A 19993-nucleotide genomic window follows, 5' to 3' on the forward strand; every position below is an offset into this window, starting at 1 on the left:
TGCGCGCGGCTACATAGGAAGTGAAGGAGAGCCGCGCGCATGGTAAGCGTCGAGCGCGTACCTGCCTGCGCCGGCTATAAAGTTTAAAAAGTGTTTTAAACCGGCACCAGCTCAACCTGAGCTGGTGCTCGGTATCTTCTTCTGAAACCTGCCACTTCAAGGGGTAGGTTTCCTTTAAAGCTTTCCACTTACAGTGATGACTGGACATTTGTAGCATATTTACACACGTCGGCAAAATTGTTGGTACCGGTCATTTAGTAAAATAAAAACAGCTCCCAAAACAACTTTGTCCTTTGCTTCATCTGGCCCCTGTTGAGCGTGGTACAGACCATGTTACCAAACAGCACACTGAGCCATGTATAGGCCTCTGATCGAATGAGTGGGCCAGACTTTATTTTACATGTCCCTTAACTCACTTTTTTTCAGGGGGACCTTCATTTCTGTCCCGGCCTGTTTTAAGAGTTTTTTTTTAAATTCTGTTGAAGAATGATTGAAAAGCAAAATTCTGCCGTTCATTTTCATATAAAATGTAATTTATTTTTACTTTTGTCAGATTCAAATAATTTCTGTGACCATTGTAGGTCTTGCTTTCATTAAACGAGGAACACCAACAATTTTGTCCACATGTATATGGACAGTATTTTAAGGTTTATTCATGATTCACATAAAGGGTCAAAAGACAAATGAGTTTACAACAGAACATTACACTGGTGAGAGACTTCTAAAATACAATGGGGGGGGGGGGGGGGTCTGAAGGGTCTTAGCAGAACTGTTCTAGTTTACCATGGCAACCAATCAGAGCACAGCTTTCAATTTCCCACAGCTGTTTATAAAATTAAAGCTGTACTATGATAGGTGTTTCTGAGGTAAGTGTTCTATATGTATTATGAGTGGGCCAATCAACTAAACATAGCAAGAGTAGTAGAAACTTGCCACAAAAAGTGTAAAGCCCCGAACTACCAGGTAGATTCATTCAGGGACTCAAAGAGAGCAATTAGCACTTTTATCAAGTCCCGATAGCAGGTTTCTAAACTACTCACCATAATTATAGGAGGCAGGGGGGCGACACCATGTTAAACGCTACTGTTTTGGTGTCGTCTGTGTATTCCCCATCTCACAGTAAGACTGTGTGGACAAGAAAAATACAAGCCATTCTCCCTTTTTGAGCACTTTAAGGGAAATTTTGGCCAGGCAAAAACAAGGCTTTACAATGTGAGCACTGTGGGAGATTATCCCGTGGAGTGTGCTGCTTGTGAAAGCCAAGTCTGCCCATGAATGGCGTGTGAAACAAACCACACTGGTCAATAGGTTTATTGAATGACACCTACTTAACAAAACTGTGAATTAACTTAAGCTAGTACCCATGTGATAGTCCACACATCAATAACACAACTTGTTAGTTTAAAAAAAAAAGTCCCCTACAGCACACCAGTGAATAGATAACACAATTATCTCTGTAAAAGGAAATAATCATTTTCCTGGAAATTTAGCTTTTTATTTGAGAAATCTAATGGGGAAAATACAACTTTGTTCCTTTAAGTATTATTTGGTGAGAACACTTGAACAACACAATATAACAGGAGGAGCACTGCCACAGCCCTGCAAAATGACCTCCGGTAGGCCACATATGTGCATGTGTCTGCACAAACTCTTAGAAAAGGACTCCATGAGGATGGTATGAGGACCTAAATGTCCACAGATGGGGCTTATGCTCACAGGCTAGCACCTTGCAGGACCAATGGCATTTGCCAGGGATCACCAGGAGTGGCAAATTAGGCAATGGCAACCTATGCTCTTTATAGATGAAAGCAGGTTCAAACTTAGCACATGTGACAGACGTCTGGAGATGCCGTGGGGAGAGGTCTTTAGCATAACCAGTTTCTCCTAATGCAGGACAATGCTAGACCTCATGTGCGTAAGCAGTTCATGCAAGGTGAAGGCATTGAAGCAATGGACTGGCCCACTCGTTCCCCAGACCTGAATCCTATTGAGCACATCAGGGACATCATATCTCGTTGGACTTCTACTGTCCACGATTTGGCGGATGCTTGAGTCCATGTCTGGGGGAGATCCCTCAGGAGACCATCTGCAACCTCATGAGGAGCATGCTGAGGTGTTGTAGGAAGGTCATACAGGCACGTGGAGGCCACACACAATACTGACCCTCATTTTGAATTTTTTAATCATAGTTGGATCAGCCTGTGGTGTATATTTTCCACTTTAATTTTGTGGGTGACTTAAAATCCAGGCCTTGATAAGTTAATAAATTTGATTTCCATTGATTTTTTTATTTTTTTTATTTTGTTGTCAGAACATTCAACTTTGTACAGAACAAGGATGTGTTATTTGAGTGTTCCCTTTATTGTTTTGAGAGGTGTATATACACATATATGGCAAAATGGGATCAATACTCGATGATATCACATGAAAAAAATACCGTATACTGATCCTCAACGCAATACATTGTTCTTCTAATATGACTAAGCATGACTGGAGAAAAGAAAATCTGTCAGCTTGCTGAAATTGATATTCATTAGGGCACTTTTACCTGAATAGGGAACATTTGGGCTTTCTGGTCTTTATGATAGCCCCAGCTGGTTATGGTAAAAGGTTAAGGCTTTACCACATTCTGTTCAATTCAGTATCCTAATTAGTCCAACGAGTCTAAAGCTGTGAGCACCAAGTGTCCACGCTCCAAAGAAACTAATTAATACGAGCAAATTAGATCAACTCCAAGGATCCAACAGCCAAACTCTTAGTTAAATGCTCCTTGTTAATAGGAAGTGTAGCTGTCAATAACTGCTGTTGGGGCCTTTAATGAGGCCCGTTTCTTTCATTGAAAGTGATTTCATGTCTCTTTGTCCTTGTAAAAGCTGCTCCTTCCCCTTACAAACCACTGTACATAGTAATGGTGGTGCTAGCTCTCTCACTTAATTCTTCTGATAAGCTGGGTTGAGATGACATTAAAAATAAAATGGAATAAAAGTTCACTCCCAAATGATATTTTACATGCTGCTCTGAAAAGGATTGAGCCTGCCTGCTACTCCCAGATCTATAATTGTATTATGTATGCACATTTATAAAGGCCAATATATCTTAGGCTATGGGCAGAATATGCTGCACCCTATACCCAAATACATATACATTTTTACAGAAATATGGCAAAATGTTTCAGGCTCACCAAGCTAAGAATGGGTACAACACAAAGTAAACCTCAAAAAACTCCTATTTCCTAATTGCTTTATAAACATACAAAAAATTGCCCCCTCCGACAATCAACACGATTGGATAGAAGTTAATTTCCTCAGTGTAGAGTGGGGATCAGCTAATAAGACTGGTGGTGGATCAAGACAGGGTCAGAAATCATCTGTAGGGGATCTGTGAGACGCTTACTGATTCATTTAGATTTCGCCCATTTTGAGAATTTTTTTCTTTTAAAAATAAGCACCCCGATCAGACAACCCCTTTAAATTAACTCTATATCTGAAAAAGCTTTGGTTCATCTATTTCTGTGTATTGTGATTTAAATGTGAACTTGTGCACATTGTAATCCCACTGTGAGATTCAGAGGAGTTCCTTTTACCTGGACAAAGGGAGTTTAACCCTTGTTGGGCTAGGTCTGCAAAGCTAATTAGGGAACCACCTTAATTATACTTCAATTAACAGTCCTAGAGCAATGAGAGTGGTGCTGGCTTCTTTCAGCAAACATGCAAGATGTGTTTTAGGTGAGGACTGTCTTTCTTTTGGGCATTTTTAGGTATCTCCTCACTCCCACCTTTTGACTAAATCAAACATCTGGAGGAGATGTATTGTGCGCCGGCGTATGATGAAATTCTCGCCCCTCTGGAGTCGGCGGATACCTCTTGAAGCTGCGATTTCTGCAGTGCCTATCTGTACGCAAGGTCCTTCACACCGTGATGGTGTGAAGGGAGAAATAATTCGCAATAGCTGGCAGCTTGCAATTGTTTCAGGGCTGTTTAAAGACATAGAAGCCCTGCTAAAAATCTAAGTCTTGTATACAGACTAGGCCCATACTCATCAATCATAAAAAAAAGCTTGTGTGTTATAATGTTAAAATTAACCCATTTGGTTCAATGGGCAAATTCATCTGAAAAGAGAGCCGATGTCTGAACCATCAAAATAATTCATTCATGAACATTTAGTGAACTTGTCTTAAAAAAAAAAAAAACCCTAAGTAAAAATTCAGGGTACAACACCCTTATGCAATTATCTCCAAATATTGCAAATATTGGATTAGAACAACCTACCGTATATACCGGAGCGTAAGCAGACCCCTATTTAAGCCGAGGTACCTAATTTTACCACAAAGAGCACTGGCCGGAGGGCGAGTACAAATTTTACTTTATACGCAAGTATAAGTCCAGTGGGGTTTTATCAGCACAAGAATTGTGCTAAAAAATTTGGCTTATAACCGAGTATATACGGTATTGGGGAGGGGGGGCATTTTCTCCAAAAATGGTCTGCAGTGAATGCAAACAGAGTGGATAAATAAGGCAAAATATCTATTGGATTTAATAAAGATTGAGCAACAAATATGAAAGTCAGATGAGACAAATTACTTTTAACAAAATTACCACCCAGGTTCCAGACCTGGACAATATCCCAAGCAATGAAATGCAGGCCCTAATGATGGAAGCTGCTGCAAATCTTTCCCAATACTGGTAGTCCCTGGTTTACATACAAGATGGGTACTAAGCTAAGATAGAACCTAAGTTGAATTTGCTTGCAAGTCGGAACTGTATATTTTGTGTGTGTATTTTTTTTGTCAGAGATGATTTTTTAAAATATTTTTGGCCGTCATGGGAACAAGGGTTAACAATAGAGCTTCAATGTGGGCATCTTGCATAACTTATGTTGACCATTGCAACCTGAGGTCAAAGTTTAGTAAATTACCAGCATCAAGAGAGCTTCATCAGAGGTCACAGCTGGCAGAGAGATCAGTTTGTAAACCAATGGTCATTTGTAAGTGGGGTGTTAAGTCTGGACCTCCTGTACTTGAAAAATGTGCCCACTACCTCCAAGTATTCCTTTTTGGTTAAATCCAATATACTTATTCCATGACTTTGTATCAATAAATGAGAACGTTGGCCCCTTTTTCCTTCTTTCCTCCCCTACTCTAGCTCCCTGCTCCTCATTTGGTTTCCCATTGTCTGTTCCCTCCCTTTTTGGTCCCCACCCATGTTCCCCTTGGATCATTAGTCTCTTTTTAGTTTGTATTATTTTTCATGCCCACTTTATGTTATACTATATTTTGTTGTGTACATGTTCAAGATCTTTGTATAGCCCTACCATTTTTCCCCCCGATCACCACTTTGTATGTTTTTTGATTCATACCTTTGTTCTGTATACCGTTAGATTTATTTTTTTGAAATTCTTTATTATTATTTCTACATAAATATAATAGGTGGAAATTCTTCATAGTTTATTTTTCAGCTGGTTCGTTAACAGCCTTTGACTGTAAAGGGACCAGTAACCTAGGCGTCACGGTCATAAGAGCTCATCTACCCAATAACTGGTCTGAACGGACATATGTACCCAACTACGTAGAAGAATACTCCCTGCACCCCCTAAAAGGTTGTAAGCGGAGGCATTTTTGTGGTTATATGGCAAAATGGAGAAGGGGTTTCAAGCACTATTGGGCAGCCTACCTCACAATATCATACTTGGTAATAGACTAAAAAATTTAAAACAAGTACTTAAGATAATTTCACTTGTCATGCACAACTCCTAAAATCTCTCCCTGTAATGTAAGGTCATCATTAAATATAAAGAAGATGTGTTTCTTCAAAAATAAAGAAGTGGATAACTTCAGTCTAAAAATCATTTTACCTTTTCATCCCATACGCTACATATAGTCAACAAATGGTACATGTACCTATAAATAAGTGGTAGAAACATGCCTAAGGTCCTATAAAATACTATCCACAAATTGATTTATTCAGACACAACCTAACCTAAGAGCTTCAATGCCAAGTATCTTACACTTCTCTTGTGGTTACACCACGTCTCCTAATAGGCCATAACTATTCCACAAGTTATTTCTATCAAGTGTCATTTTAATTTGCCTTTGGGCAAATGGAATGCACAGAGAGGTGCTGGGAAAGGGCTCCAATCTTCATATGTGACTCTCTGCATGTCACTTCAAAATGTCCTATTCTTTTGCCAGTGCAACCCTTGAGGGACACAATGGCAATGGTTGGCGCAATATTGTTGAAAAGGTGCATGTTACTGAAACCATGGTTGACACTGGCCAGGCTCTGCAGTAGAGAGGCCTGAAGTTATGTTACGGCCAATCATTTTTACTAAATATCAGTGTGTGCCCAGAGGAGCAGAGGTAGGAGAAAACCTAGGTGTTGTGGAAAAACCATTTATAAAATATCTTTTTTTTTAATGGAATGAAAAGAAATAACTTTTTAAGCTTAGATAACGTTTTAATGTTATTCTGGCCATACAGGTTTCAGCTGAACCCACCCAGAAAAACTATCCTAACTCTCCCCAAAAACAGATATTGCAAAATTGTATTTAATTTCCTAATTAAAGCTTGCTTAATTTAAGCTTGCCTTAAATCTTAACGCTGAAGAAATAATGATTTCAAATTCTAATATGCAATTCCACCTTTAAACAAATAGAACAATGCACATATTGTGCTGCTTTATTTTTCTTTCCAAAGTTATGGCAATTTCTGTTCTGGAACTGCCGGGGGGGGGGAGGGGCACTAACCTCTTCCTGTATCTGCCCTCCAGCTGAGTAAAATTCACTCTACCCACAGATCCCATAATACCTTGTGTTCTCTCTCAAAGTAATTTAGCACCAAATCCAGAGACACTCCTACAGGTAAATCCACTGAACGCTGCACCATGTAGATACAGGATGCCATAAGTGGTATAAATCATAAGTAAAACAGTTACATGAACAGGGGAGAACTTCTATCTCACTATTCCGTGTAGGAGAGATATATATATATATATATATAGAGATATATATATATATATATATATATAGAGATATATATATATATATATATATATATATATCCACAGTCCTGAACACATCTAGTTCTGCTACATACACAGAGAGCATCTTTACATGACCTCCCCCTCATGTCTCCTCTGTGAGCAGGGAGCAGCCTCTCCCCTCCTGTTAGTCCGTCAGCATAGGCAAAGGAAGGAGATACTTCAGCACTGAGATAACCTGAGGGGTATAGCAAAGAAATTGCTGGACATAGGCAACAAAGATAATAAAGTTCTTTTATATCCCAAGAGCTACTGATTTGTGAAAAAAAAAATTACAGTTGTGCTTTATGTCTACTGTAAAGTGGTAACCAAACAATAGTCAGTTACATTTTATAGATAAGTCTTGTATTTTTCTGACAAGATTGAGGAAATAATTGCTATTATATTATACATGGATACATACACACAAAGTTGAGAAGAAAGCAATGGACACCTGCTTCATAGTCTATGGTATAATATCAGATGACCTAAGCACAGCAGATTCCATAACATTTATATAACAAAATAAAAGCTAAAATCGAAAAGCCTGTTTAAAAATGTGAGCGTCCAAAAGCCTTATTTATTGTTTCAGACCCATAAGAAGAGATTTCTATGGTACAAATTGTACTCCTCATTGGCATCATTTTTTATAAGGTGCAAAATACTGTAAAGCTGCAAAAGTTCCAAATCTAGTGTATATGACAAAATAAAATTTAAAAACCCAGTTGCGCCAATTCCTTATAGGCTTTGCTTTTCCAACTTTCACTGTGAGACTCAAACGACACTTTATTCTTTGGGACCATATGATCATAAAGATACCACATGTTTAATAAAATAAAATACTATATTCTGACACCCATACATTTGATTGCCTGCAGTCTACAATCTTTCTTTTGGGAAAATGGCGGAATAGTGACATTTGGACTTTTTTTTTCGAATATAGTGTGGGATATTCAATTTTTTTCGTGTTGCTGGATTACGGTAGGTATCCTTGTGGATGTGTGTGAACATAGCCTTAGGCCACCTGCACACAACTGATCATTGGTTGCAATCGTATATCATTGGAAGGTGACACTCAAGCCACTCACATGAAAACCATACATCCATTTTCCCCATTAATGCCGTTAGTGGACTTTCTTTTCCCCTCACCTTCTACTTGCTCAGCACATCGCAGCTTGGCTTTCTCCCGCATCATCTTTGGGATGAGAACATCTTTCTCAACATGCCGCAGCTCATGTTCTTCTGCAAGAAGAAAACAAGTCCTATTTTTAAAAAGCAAAATTATTAAAAAAAAACATTGACTTACCACTACACATGCCCAAAAGTAATGCGATGAGTCAGTAAGTACCAGACACTTTGTACAAGAAGTTTATGAACTCTTGCAGTCACATATAGATACGTGAAAAGTAATAAAAGAAAACCAGAAATAAAAGAAGACAAAGCTTAAGAGTTTTCATTACCCTGACATTCGGGAGGAATCAATTTTCACCTCCTTCACTGACTGAATTTGTTAGGCTTTATTTTTAAGACTCTTGCATTCTCATGATGTGCTAGCACAGAATAATGATAGAAATGTGCACACCATAAATATCGAGCGTCTAAATGAGTTGCTACAAAAAAGACGGATACATAAAAGCAATATAATGGACTAGCTTATAAACGTATGGTAGAAATTAATGTACATATTATTATAGTAGGGATCACATCAGATTTGGAGGAATTTATGTAAATGTCAACCTCCAGGCCTGCCCTAAATCCCCCTGAATTTTCGCTCACAATTTATACCATCAATGTAGATGAGGGAAGGAGAAAGAATGAAAGTTGTGTAGAGAATTAAACCTGTCAGCAGGGATGTCACTTTTAGCTAGAGACTGGTTCCAATAGTCCAGTGATGGCAAACATTTTAGACACTAAGTGCCCAAACTACAACAAAAACCCATGTATTTTTCGCAAAGTGCCAATGCAACAATTTAAGCAGTAACTTATTACTACCTGCTCTTACACAGGTTTAAATTGTATAGGACACCAATATAGTAGAAAGAAGGAGAGGAAGTTTGGATTGTCATTGTAGCTTCCTTCTGGGGTCCTGGGCTGCCTGGGACTGCAAGAGGCCTTGAGTCCTGTCTGGCAAACTCTACCCTGGGGTGATGGCAAGGGTGCCCATATAGAGGGCTCTGAGTGCCACCTCTGGCACCCGTGCCATGGGTTTGCCACCACTGCAATAGCCTATGCTATGTTGATATTGAAAATCCTTTGTCAGAATACTTAATACTGCCACTAATTTATAAAACTTTATTTCATATTACCTGGCTCCCTGCAAAGTGATGTATTGCGAGTCAGATGGGAAGAGCGTGAGAAGGCAGCTGCAGCAGCTCGTTTTCAGTCCCCATCCTGGAAGATTTTTGCATATTTTCCCAGAATCTCCCTGGTGGAGCATCCACGGCTATAAGACTCCACAGGCCTACACTGTTTATTGTCAGTCTCCACAAGGAGAACTCTTACTTCCTGACACTAGTCACAAGCCTCTCACTCAGCCAAACCAGTTCTCTATGCTGTAGTAAGGAGACCCAATAAGGTCGGAACAGTGCTGTATACAGTTGGGAGGCTGTTTGTTCTGGAATACATATACTGGTTTGGTTTGAATCCTGCATCATGTCATAAGGCCTTTTGTAGGTCATGCCTGATGTCACAGGAGCTGCCTTACACAGTAGCTAAAAGAGGCATAGTTTTCTCTATCCCATCCTGGAATACTTTGCATATTTTGCCAGAATCCCCTAGTGGAGCATCCATGGAAATACTCCACACGCCTACATGGTGGCCTTAATTGGCAGGCTTCATAAGGAGAACTCTGACTTCCCAACCTCAATCTCCTCAATGCATTCTTTCTTTCCACCATACCATACCCCTCCCATGCCTGTGCAATGCACATGACAAAAAGAGGGATGGGGTAGAGAAAGCTGGATGAGAACAGAGTAGAGACTGAGACACAGGCTGATGCTGCTGCCCTCCCCACCTCACCCCTGGGACTCAGCACATGCTGTGGCAGGGAGCCATGTAACGTGAAATAAAGTTTTACAAATTAGTGGCTGTATTCAGAATGCTGATAAAGGCATGTTTATGTTCAGAATGGCATTGGAACATGTCACCAGCTAAATTTGACATTCCTGGTGACAGATTCGCTTTAATATTTAACAACTATATTACCTACAATAATGGTTTGTCTTACCAGTGAAAACAGTTCAAATATGCTGTAAGCATACAATAAAATATATAGAAATCCTGGATTAAATAGTGGATTAAACGGATAGGGTATCATGGGAGAGAAGATGTCAACATAAATTCTTAATGCCCTCCTATCATATACGTTCCTTTCATATTTTATGGGGATAATAAGCAGGGAAACTTGTGAGGCTAGCTCTTTTCTTACATTGATCTGACTTGAGGATTCTATTTACAGTAAAACACACTAGGAGGAGTGTATGGTTTTTTTGCCTTTTCTGTAGCAGAGGAGCTTCAGTACTAAGCATATACACAAAATGCAGCACACATTCATCTTAACTAAAAGCCTGGAACAGGGGTGCACTCGCAGCCGATGGGCCACATGTGGGCTGTCAAATTTCGAGTTGAATAACGGATGGAAGAGTAAATTGGTGCAGGAGGCCGGGTAGTGGAAGTTGAAAAATCCTCACTTCTCCCGAGAGAAGAATGGCCCTAGGAGCAAAAGAGGACCCAAGTGGTAAGTACTTGTCAGCTGTGCTGCACTGCTCCCGGGTACTTCCCTGCTTCTGGCGCAGTGGTGCTGGCGCATACAAGCAGTGCTGGGCACAGACATGAGTAGCACATAGAAGAGAAAAAGCTGCAGGGAGCAGAAGAGGAGCCAGGAAAGGAGGATTTAGAGGTCTGCTCTGGGGGTCTCCATTGTTATTTGTCTGCTTTGAACGCAGTATTTGGTTGATGTTGGCATTTTGTGCTGTACGGTGATTGTTGGTGCATCTAGGGTGCTGGTTACTGATGGTTACTAATGAGCGGTATGATAATATGATCCAGGCACCAATAAATGTTGTAAGCCCCTGGCCTAAATCCTTAGATCAGGAATAGAACAGACATTTAAATGGGACTTTCATATTTTTTTTTTATTACTTATTATTTATTTGTGGAGTTGGTCCAGAAAACTGGCATATAAGTCATGATAAATTCCCCCCATGATGTACCTAGAATGACTACAGAATACTTATCTTGCAAAAAAAAAAAACAAGTCAGCTAAAATAAAACAGCTAGAATAAAAAACTATGAATATCTGAATGATAAAATTACTATAACCCATAATCAGCGCCGATTCATCAATGGATAAAGTGTTTCAGTCCATTCACAGTATGCAGAGAGTAGTTTAAGCTGACAATTTACAGAGCCACATAAGAAAGTCACCATGTATTGTCACTGTATTACAAATTTACTACAAAAAAAAATTTGCAATAAATTGGAGGGTCACTTTAATAAATTATGTTTAGACTCATTTTTGGGAATTTCTATGAAGAAGCACTTCAAGACCCCCTACTTATATAGGCAGTCCCTGACTTACAGATGACCCCTAGTTACAGATGGACCCCTCTGCCCACTGTGACCTCGGGTGAAGCTCTCTGGATGCTTTACTCTGGTCCCCGGCTGCAATGATCAGCTGTAAGGTGTCTGTAATAAAGTTTTATTGATAAATCACGGTCCCATGGCAGCACAAAAGTTTGTCAGGGACATTTTTTTTCTTCTTGAGTTACAATTAGAATATGACTTGCCTATAAATTCAACTTAAGAATAAAACCTAAAAAACCTATCTTGTACGTAACCCAGGGACTGCCGGTACACTTCTAATGGTAAATCTGCCAAGCTCCCAGTGTCAAGGTATTGCACAGAACTATTTATTCAAGAATATAATATCTTTTTATGCAGTAAATTAGTAGTGAAAGATAATAGTACCCTTTAAAGCAGGGTTGCACAACCCGCGGCACGCAGACCCTAAGGTTGCTGCCGTCTGCAGCTCCCAATGCAGCAGCAGGCCCACGTGCGAAACACATGCCGTAAGCAAAGTGTTGCGGGACCTGTCCGGCTGCTGTAGAGAAGCTTAAGGACCTGTGATGATGTCATCACATGACCCTCCGACTTCTCTATCCAGCCTTCTGCGAAACAGGGCTGCTAACAGGAGTGGAGAGGGGAGCTAGAACTGGGGGAAGGAGGGGGAAACATAACTAGAATTGGAAGCAGGAGGGGGGGACTAGAACAGCAGGCAGGAGGGTGAGGGTACTGGGGCAGCAAAGGGGGACTAGAATGGGAGGCAGCAGAAGGGGGGGGGGATAGACCTGAGGGGCGTGCCCAGATATACCTGAGGGGGTTTGCCTAAGGAGAGAGAGAGAGAAAAGACATGGAAGGGGGGCTAGCTGTCTATGAAGGGGGGGGGGGGAGAGAACCTTTTATAGTAGTTTTATTTTGAAATACATAGGAGGCAGTATTTATTGTTTTTAGGAGTTATGTAACAATACACAAAAAATTGAGGGTTCCAGCACTCAGCCGCCCCTTACATTCGTATTCCTGACCTGCTATCTGTGAGCTGTCTTTTTCTTTTTGTCTGTAAAATTATAGTAGTTATATTCTTATTCATAGGGGCAGTATTATAGTACTTGTATTCCTATACACAGGGGGCAGTATTATAGTACTTATATTCTTGTACACAGGGGGCAGTATTATAGTACTTATATTCTTGTACACAGGGGGCAGTATTATAGTACTTATATTCTTGTACACAGGGGGCAGTATTATAGTACTTATATTCTTGTACACAGGGGGCAGTATTATAGTACTTATATTCTTGTACACAGGGGGCAGTATTATAGTACTTATATTCTTGTACACAGGGGGCAGTATTATAGTACTTATATTCTTGTACATAGGGGGCAGTATTATAGTACTTATATTCTTGTACACAGGGGGCAGTATTATAGTACTTATATTCTTGTACATAGGGGGCAGTATTATAGTAGTTATATTCCTATACATAGGGGGCAGTATTATAGTAGTTATATTCCTATACATAGGGGGCAGTATTATAGTAGTTATATTCCTATACATAGGGGGCAGTATTATAGTAGTTATATTCCTATACATAGGGGGCAGTATTATAGTAGTTATATTCTTATACATAGGGGGCAGTATTATAGTAGTTATATTCCTATACATAGGGGGCAGTATTATAGTAGTTATAGTCTTGTACATAGGGGCAGTAATATAGAAGTTATATTCTTGTAGATAGGAGGCAGTATTATAGTAGTTATATTCTTTTCACCTGAGCCAGCATAAAGGCAAGAATCGTCTCTGTGTAACAGATAATACGTGTGAATACCTGGCAGGTAGGGCACAGTACTGGTCTATCTGCCCCTGTGTGCAGCCAGTTACTCACAAGCACTTGCTAAATGGATTCAGACAATTTCTATCATCATTATCGTCTTGTTTGAGCGCTGTATTGTATTGTATGTTACTTATTGTACAAATACAGTATTATGCAGTAGTGGTTTTTGAAGGGAATTTGTTATGTACTGTGGTGTTTGGTGCATCTTGCTTTTGGTTAATAATGCGGCCCCCTGAAGGGTAGCGGAATGACAATGCGGTCCTCAGACTGAAAGAGATTGTGCACCCCTGCTTTAAAGCCTTTCTAAACTTACTAAACCACAGTCCTGTAATCTGCTAACAATAGCACTAGCGGCTGTGCATCTTCCATTTAGCACGGCACATACTGATGCTTTCTCTTCAGCTGTCAATGACTTCCTGTATGAATGACCACACCACATCTAATGTCTCTGGTCACTTACACATTCTATGCAACGTGGTACTTTATTCTTTCCCAGCTTTTGCTTTGACAATGTGAGTGTCACCAGTGGTCCCACTAGTAAGAAACTCAAGGCAGGATTTACTTGTTGCCACAATAGCAACATATTTTTGGTATTGTTGTTGGATATGCCTCACAATACTGTGCTTTTCGGTGCTTAAAGGGAACCCCTCAAGCCCTCCTTACCACATTGCATGCAAATACACATGAAAAAAGGGGATCTCTCTCTGAAACCAAATAGTCGATTCAGTCAGTCCTTTTCTGACTTGGCAGAGATTCCTCTCAGTTTGGGGACAAAGATAAGGTGGACACGCTTTAATCTTTATATTGCACAAGTGCTGCAGCTAGATTCTGATGATCATTTTTGGCCATAGGACAGACAATTAAACCATAAATCGCCCGACTCGCACCGAACTGACTAAATGAGTAATTCATAGGATAAGCTGTTAGCAAAGAGCACATTCTCCCTTAAAAATTATATTGTTGTCCTTGGATACGACCGCCTCTTCTGGAATTATTGCACAAAGAAACATTGTTTTTGGATGTGAAATGTCAGGGAATTACTGCATGTCCCACAGCACGTGTAGCCACTGCCATGGTGCGGGGTGGTCGGATCCAAGGACAACAGTCTTGTCTCATGGCTAAATTTATGGGAAAATACCTTCTTACACCTAAAAAATATATTATAAATATAAGTTTTATACAGGTATTATAACATTCAATTGAAGAAATGTATGTATACGGCAGAGAAATTAAATACCCAGATATCCCTTTAATATTATCTGTCTGGTGTAACAAGAACCATGTGTTCTTATTAAACTGTACCATGTTCACAAAGGAACGCTACTGAAATCAAGCAGGCCATTTTAACTACCTCTTACAGGTCCCAGCCTAGCCATTAGGTCCATGGCGACTCTCACAGCTCTAAAATAAGTCATGAAAGTAGAAATGTTACAGTTGAAAGATCCAGCAGATAATGATGACTTAATTAACACTCCAGTTCCACAAGCAAATCCAAGTCTACCGTGGCTTAGTTACAAGGTGACCCAGATCCATTAATTTGCATAACGTGTGGAGTCAGCACAACCCTTCTACTGTAAGTATAAATGCCCTCTACATAACATATTTATTGCTTACATGCTCGGAAAGTTGTGAAAGTTAAGGTTTTTTTTTTCTGGTTAAATGTGTTGATTGTCAAAAAAAGTTAAAACCTATATTATTACTCAAAGACATATACCGTGTATACACGTGTATTAGCCGAGACCCCAGAGGTCGCACTAACATTTTTCCAGAAGGGTAATAATACTCCTTTCACCATTTTTGAGGAGTAATTTCAGCTGAGGAGTATGACATTTTCAGTAATACAAATATATGACTCCTAGTCGTATAAGTGTTAATAGACCAATGTGCCACATGACTGTTTGTACTCTGTAATGTCTTATTTTATTTGTCTGTGATAACTTGTTTTCTGCGTAACAAATTGCACTTCATAGTGATGGTATTTAATTTTCCATGTCGTGTACTGGGAAGCGGGAAAATTGTGAAAAATGCATGTGCGCCGTTTTCTTGTCAGCTTGGATTTTACGGCTTTCAAATTTATTCTTTGGGTCGGTACGATTAAGGGGATACCAAATTTGTATAGGTTTTCTAATGTTTTCATGCATTTAAAAAAATTAAAACCTCCTGTACAAAAACTTTCTTTTTGATTTTGCCATCTTTGGGCACCAATAACTTTTTCATACTTTGGTGTACGGAGCTGTGGGTGCTGTCACTTATTGCGACTTTTGATGACAATTTCAATGCTACCATTTTATGGACTGTACGACCTTTTGATAACTTTTTATTTAAATTTTATATATTTTTCCAAATGGCAAAAAGTGTCATTTTCAACTTTGGGCGCTATTTTCCGTTACGGGGTTAAACGCAGTGAAAAAACGTTATTATATTTAGATTGATTGGCATTTTCAAACGTGGCAATACCTAATGTGTTTATGAATTTTACTGTTTATTTATATCAGTTCTAGGGAAAGGCCGGCCGGAAGCTCCCACGCTTACAACGCTGAGAGATAGGGACGGATGGGAGGAGCCGCCAACAACACGGACCGGAAGCTCCCTGTGTGCGGCTTCCGTGCCCCTGTAAACAAACAGGGGCACGGATCGAAGGAACCGCGGTGCGGGACATCGGCGGCGCCGGAGGAGGTAAGTGGATGTTTATTATTTTGAAATAGCCCTCCCCAGCCTGGCCCTCACTAGTTTTTAAAACCCGGACAACCCCTTAAAAGGGTTAAAACAAGACAGCCTAGGCTCTTTGGAAGACCCAGCCCTAGCACCCACCCGGCAGAAAACTACCAAGTGTATTTATACGCATGGTGGTTTTTTGGGGGAGTAAATCAGCCTCTACAAGCGTCATAGACGCTTTTAGAGGCGTTATCGCGATCTCTGCGAGACCCTTAATTTTAACACAAACTGGAAAAACCTATTGACTCGAGTATAAACCGAGGGTGGAAAATTCAGTGGTGCCAGCCCCCCTGCAGAGTGTAGCCAGCCAGACAGCGCCCCTGCAGAGTGTAGCCAGCCAGACAGCGCCCCTGCAGAGTGTAGCCAGCCAGACAGCCCCCCCTGCAGTGTGTAGCCAGCCAGACAGCCCCCCCTGCAGTGTGTAGCCAGCCAGACAGCCCCCCCTGCAGTGTGTAGCCAGCCAGACAGCCCCCCCTGCAGTGTGTAGCCAGCCAGACAGCGCCCCCTGCAGTGTGTAGCCAGCCAGCCAGCGCCCCCTGCAGCGTGTAGCCAGCCAGCCAGCGCCCCCTGCAGTGTGTAGCCAGCCAGCCAGCGCCCCCTGCAGTGTGTAGCCAGTCAGCCAGCCCCCCCTGCAGTGTGTAGCCAGCCAGCCCCCCCTGCAGTGTGTAGCCAGCCAGCCCCCCCTGCAGTGTGTAGCCAGCCAGCCCCCCCTGCAGTGTGTAGCCAGCCAGCCCCCCCTGCAGTGTGTAGCCAGCCAGCCCCCCCTGCAGTGTGTAGCCAGCCAGCCAGCCCCCCCTGCAGTGTGTAGCCAGCCAGCCAGCCCCCCTGCAGTGTGTAGCCAGCCAGCCAGCCCCCCTGCAGTGTGTAGCCAGCCAGCCAGCCCCCCTGCAGTGTGTAGCCAGCCAGCCCCCCCTGCAGTGTGTAGCCAGCCAGCCAGCCCCCCCTGCAGTGTGTAGCCAGCCAGCCCGCCCCCCCTGCAGTGTGTAGCCAGCCAGCCAGCCCCCCTGCAATGTGTAGCCAGCCAGCCCCCCCTGCAGTGTGTAGCCAGCCAGCCCCCCCTGCAGTGTGTAGCCAGCCAGCCCCCCCTGCAGTGTGTAGCCAGCCAGCCCCCCCTGCAGTGTGTAGCCAGCCAGCCCCCCCTGCAGTGTGTAGCCAGCCAGCCCCCCCTGCAGTGTGTAGCCAGCCAGCGCCCCCTGCAGTGTGTAGCCAGCCAGCCAGCGCCCCCTGCAGTGTGTAGCCAGCCAGCGCCCCCTGCAGTGTGTAGCCAGTCAGCCAGCCCCCCCTGCAGTGTGTAGCCAGCCAGCCCCCCCTGCAGTGTGTAGCCAGCCAGCCAGCCCCCCCTGCAGTGTGTAGCCAGCCAGCCCCCCCTGCAGTGTGTAGCCAGCCAGCCCCCCCTGCAGTGTGTAGCCAGCCAGCCCCCCCTGCAGTGTGTAGCCAGCCAGCCCCCCCTGCAGTGTGTAGCCAGCCAGCCCCCCCTGCAGTGTGTAGCCAGCCAGCCCCCCCTGCAGTGTGTAGCCAGCCAGCCCCCCCTGCAGTGTGTAGCCAGCCAGCCCCCCCTGCAGTGTGTAGCCAGCCAGCCCCCCCCCTGCAGTGTGTAGCCAGCCAGCCCCCCCCTGCAGTGTGTAGCCAGCCAGCCCCCCCCCCCTGCAATGTGTAGCCAGCCAGCCCCCCCCCCTTGCAGTGTGTAGCCATGGAAGTAGGCTATGGATAACAAATATAAGAAGATACCTCAGTCACAGTACCTACATCGATGTCACAGATTGTTGCCCACGTCCACACATGAAAATATCAGGGAGCAGTGATATGCTGCTATGACAGCTGGAGCCTCTCTGATTCCCAGGCCTGTTATACGGCAGCTATCTGTAATAGGCCTATCCAGGGTTTTTCCCCTCCACTGCAAGGATAGACAGTTTTGCATGTACCCTTAAAATTGCAAAGCAGGAGCGTATTCCACTGTATGCACATATGGTGGGATACATTATTCGCTTCTCCCTTCCCCTTGAAAGCGGGAGGAGGAGTGAACATTGCTGAGACAGTGATTGGTTACAGACGATGTCCAGGGTGTTTCCTCCAGGGATGTCACCTGTACAACAGTGACATCACTGGGGACCTCCTTAAGCGTACAATCAGCAGAGGTCATGGGAGGGATGCAATACTTTGCATCCATCCCCTATTGCCTCTACAGAGCGTATACATCACTCAGCTCGACTGGGAGCAGGATGGAAAGATGTAGCTGACTACATATATATCGTAAAGGATGCCTTCATCAGCCAGTACGTCAGCTTTCCTGGTGTATAGGACTGATCTACATATTAAGGTAGATCCAGTGGCAAAAAATTCTTTTATCATTTTCAATGCAGCCAATATTCAAATTTACTAAAGAGGTTACTGGGGCGTGAAGTAGCCTAGTACCCTCTTGCGTTCCGCCTACCAATCCAGCGCGCAGTTACTAGGAGCTGTGCACACGCGTTCGCAAAGATAGCGGCTGCACTTTCTCAGCTCCAACGCCGGAGCAAATGCGCATGCACACAACCAGGCTGCGCAAACGAGTGTGTGTGTGGCTCCTCGTAGCTGCGCAATGAAGCTGGTGGGCAGAACAAGAGAGGCTACTGGGGCGTGGAGTAGCAGTTCCGGCTCTGGATACTCCACACTCCAGCAGCCTACTTAAAAATTTGCTATGAAAATTATACAAGATTTGGGCAACTAAAAAGGGCTTTCCTACTATAGATTAGAGGAACCTGCCACCAGATCTACCCTAATAGCTAGATCCGTGGTGGTAGGTTTCCTTTAATGGATTAGACTGGTACTGTAGTCCAGTACTGTAATACTGGAATAAAGTTCTCATTCCATACACATACAATGGACGGGGGTTACAATCTTTTACTAAGAAAGTTACATTTATTTCCTGGAAAACAATGAGATGTGAATGGAGTCTTAGGAGATACAGGACATATGACAAGCTGCCTCTCCTACATGGACACCACGTGCTTGCCCTGGGACAGGAGGCGCTGCAGGGAGCGCGGTGACGGGACAGCATGCGGAGGGCAGGGCTTACCCGCTGTGCCGGGGTCCATGCTGCTTCTGCGGGAGACACACGAGCGTTTAGCTACACATGAAGTGACCGGGATGTAACCTTCCTAGGGACGTGATGCTCCTCCCCGTGCCCTGTCATGTGCTTCCGGGTAACGCCGAATGGGCGGGGCTCCACGTCATGTTATATTTTATAACGCATGAAGCGGCTAGGATGTCGTGTGTACAGGGCTTTACAACTTTATGCTGGATGGGCACGATGAGCACGACAGGAGGACAGCAATAAAATCCTCCCTCACATAGAGACATAAAACCCCCATGCATTGTTCAGTGCTGAATCTCCATAAAGAGCCCCACACTTTCCCAGCCACAGATGCCCTTATAAGATTGTTGCAATCGTTGATGTTCCATAACAATATTCCTGCCACATAATTAGACAGAATCCCAACCAAAGACGCCTATAACATTGTGCAGGTAACATTTTGCCAGACCCTGATCCCCATTTACAACGTGCCCATGATAGTTGTCATTATACCTGTTCCTATGTGACTGTCAACCCTGCGCCACAGTTTTTATCACTTTTATTCATACACACAAGCCATAACCTGTGGTGTGCTGCTTGCGGCCGCGTGTCATCACAAGACGAAGACCATACAAGACCATACCGCTAAGATGGGCAGGAATACGGCCTGCTCTAAGGGGCTTACACAGGGGCCTATGGAAACCAATGTTTATCACCCCATAGAAGTACAAGGGGCCATATACTAAAAGATTTATTAAAGGGAAGCCCCTAGACAAAGGCCCCTTTCACACTAGCGAGTGTGATGCGATGAACTCGCATCAC

At 43.0% G+C, this 19993-nt stretch overlaps 1 protein-coding gene across 1 annotated transcript in view; it reads right to left on the reverse strand.

Annotated features, from left to right (window-relative positions):
* CMC1 (C-X9-C motif containing 1) overlaps nucleotides 1–19307 on the reverse strand; it is a 37804-nt gene extending 18497 nt beyond the window's left edge. The window contains exons 1-2 of the mRNA XM_072154819.1: nucleotides 19175–19307; nucleotides 8163–8255 (exon numbers count right to left, since the gene is read on the reverse strand). Coding sequence (XP_072010920.1) covers nucleotides 8163–8255; nucleotides 19175–19193 — 112 coding nt within the window. The 5' untranslated portion in view covers nucleotides 19194–19307. The remainder of the gene's footprint in view (nucleotides 1–8162; nucleotides 8256–19174) is intronic.
* Between the last annotated feature and the right edge of the window lie 686 nt (nucleotides 19308–19993).

This window comes from Engystomops pustulosus, chromosome 5, assembly GCF_040894005.1.
Source record: "Engystomops pustulosus chromosome 5, aEngPut4.maternal, whole genome shotgun sequence".
Lineage (NCBI taxonomy): Eukaryota > Metazoa > Chordata > Amphibia > Anura > Leptodactylidae > Engystomops > Engystomops pustulosus.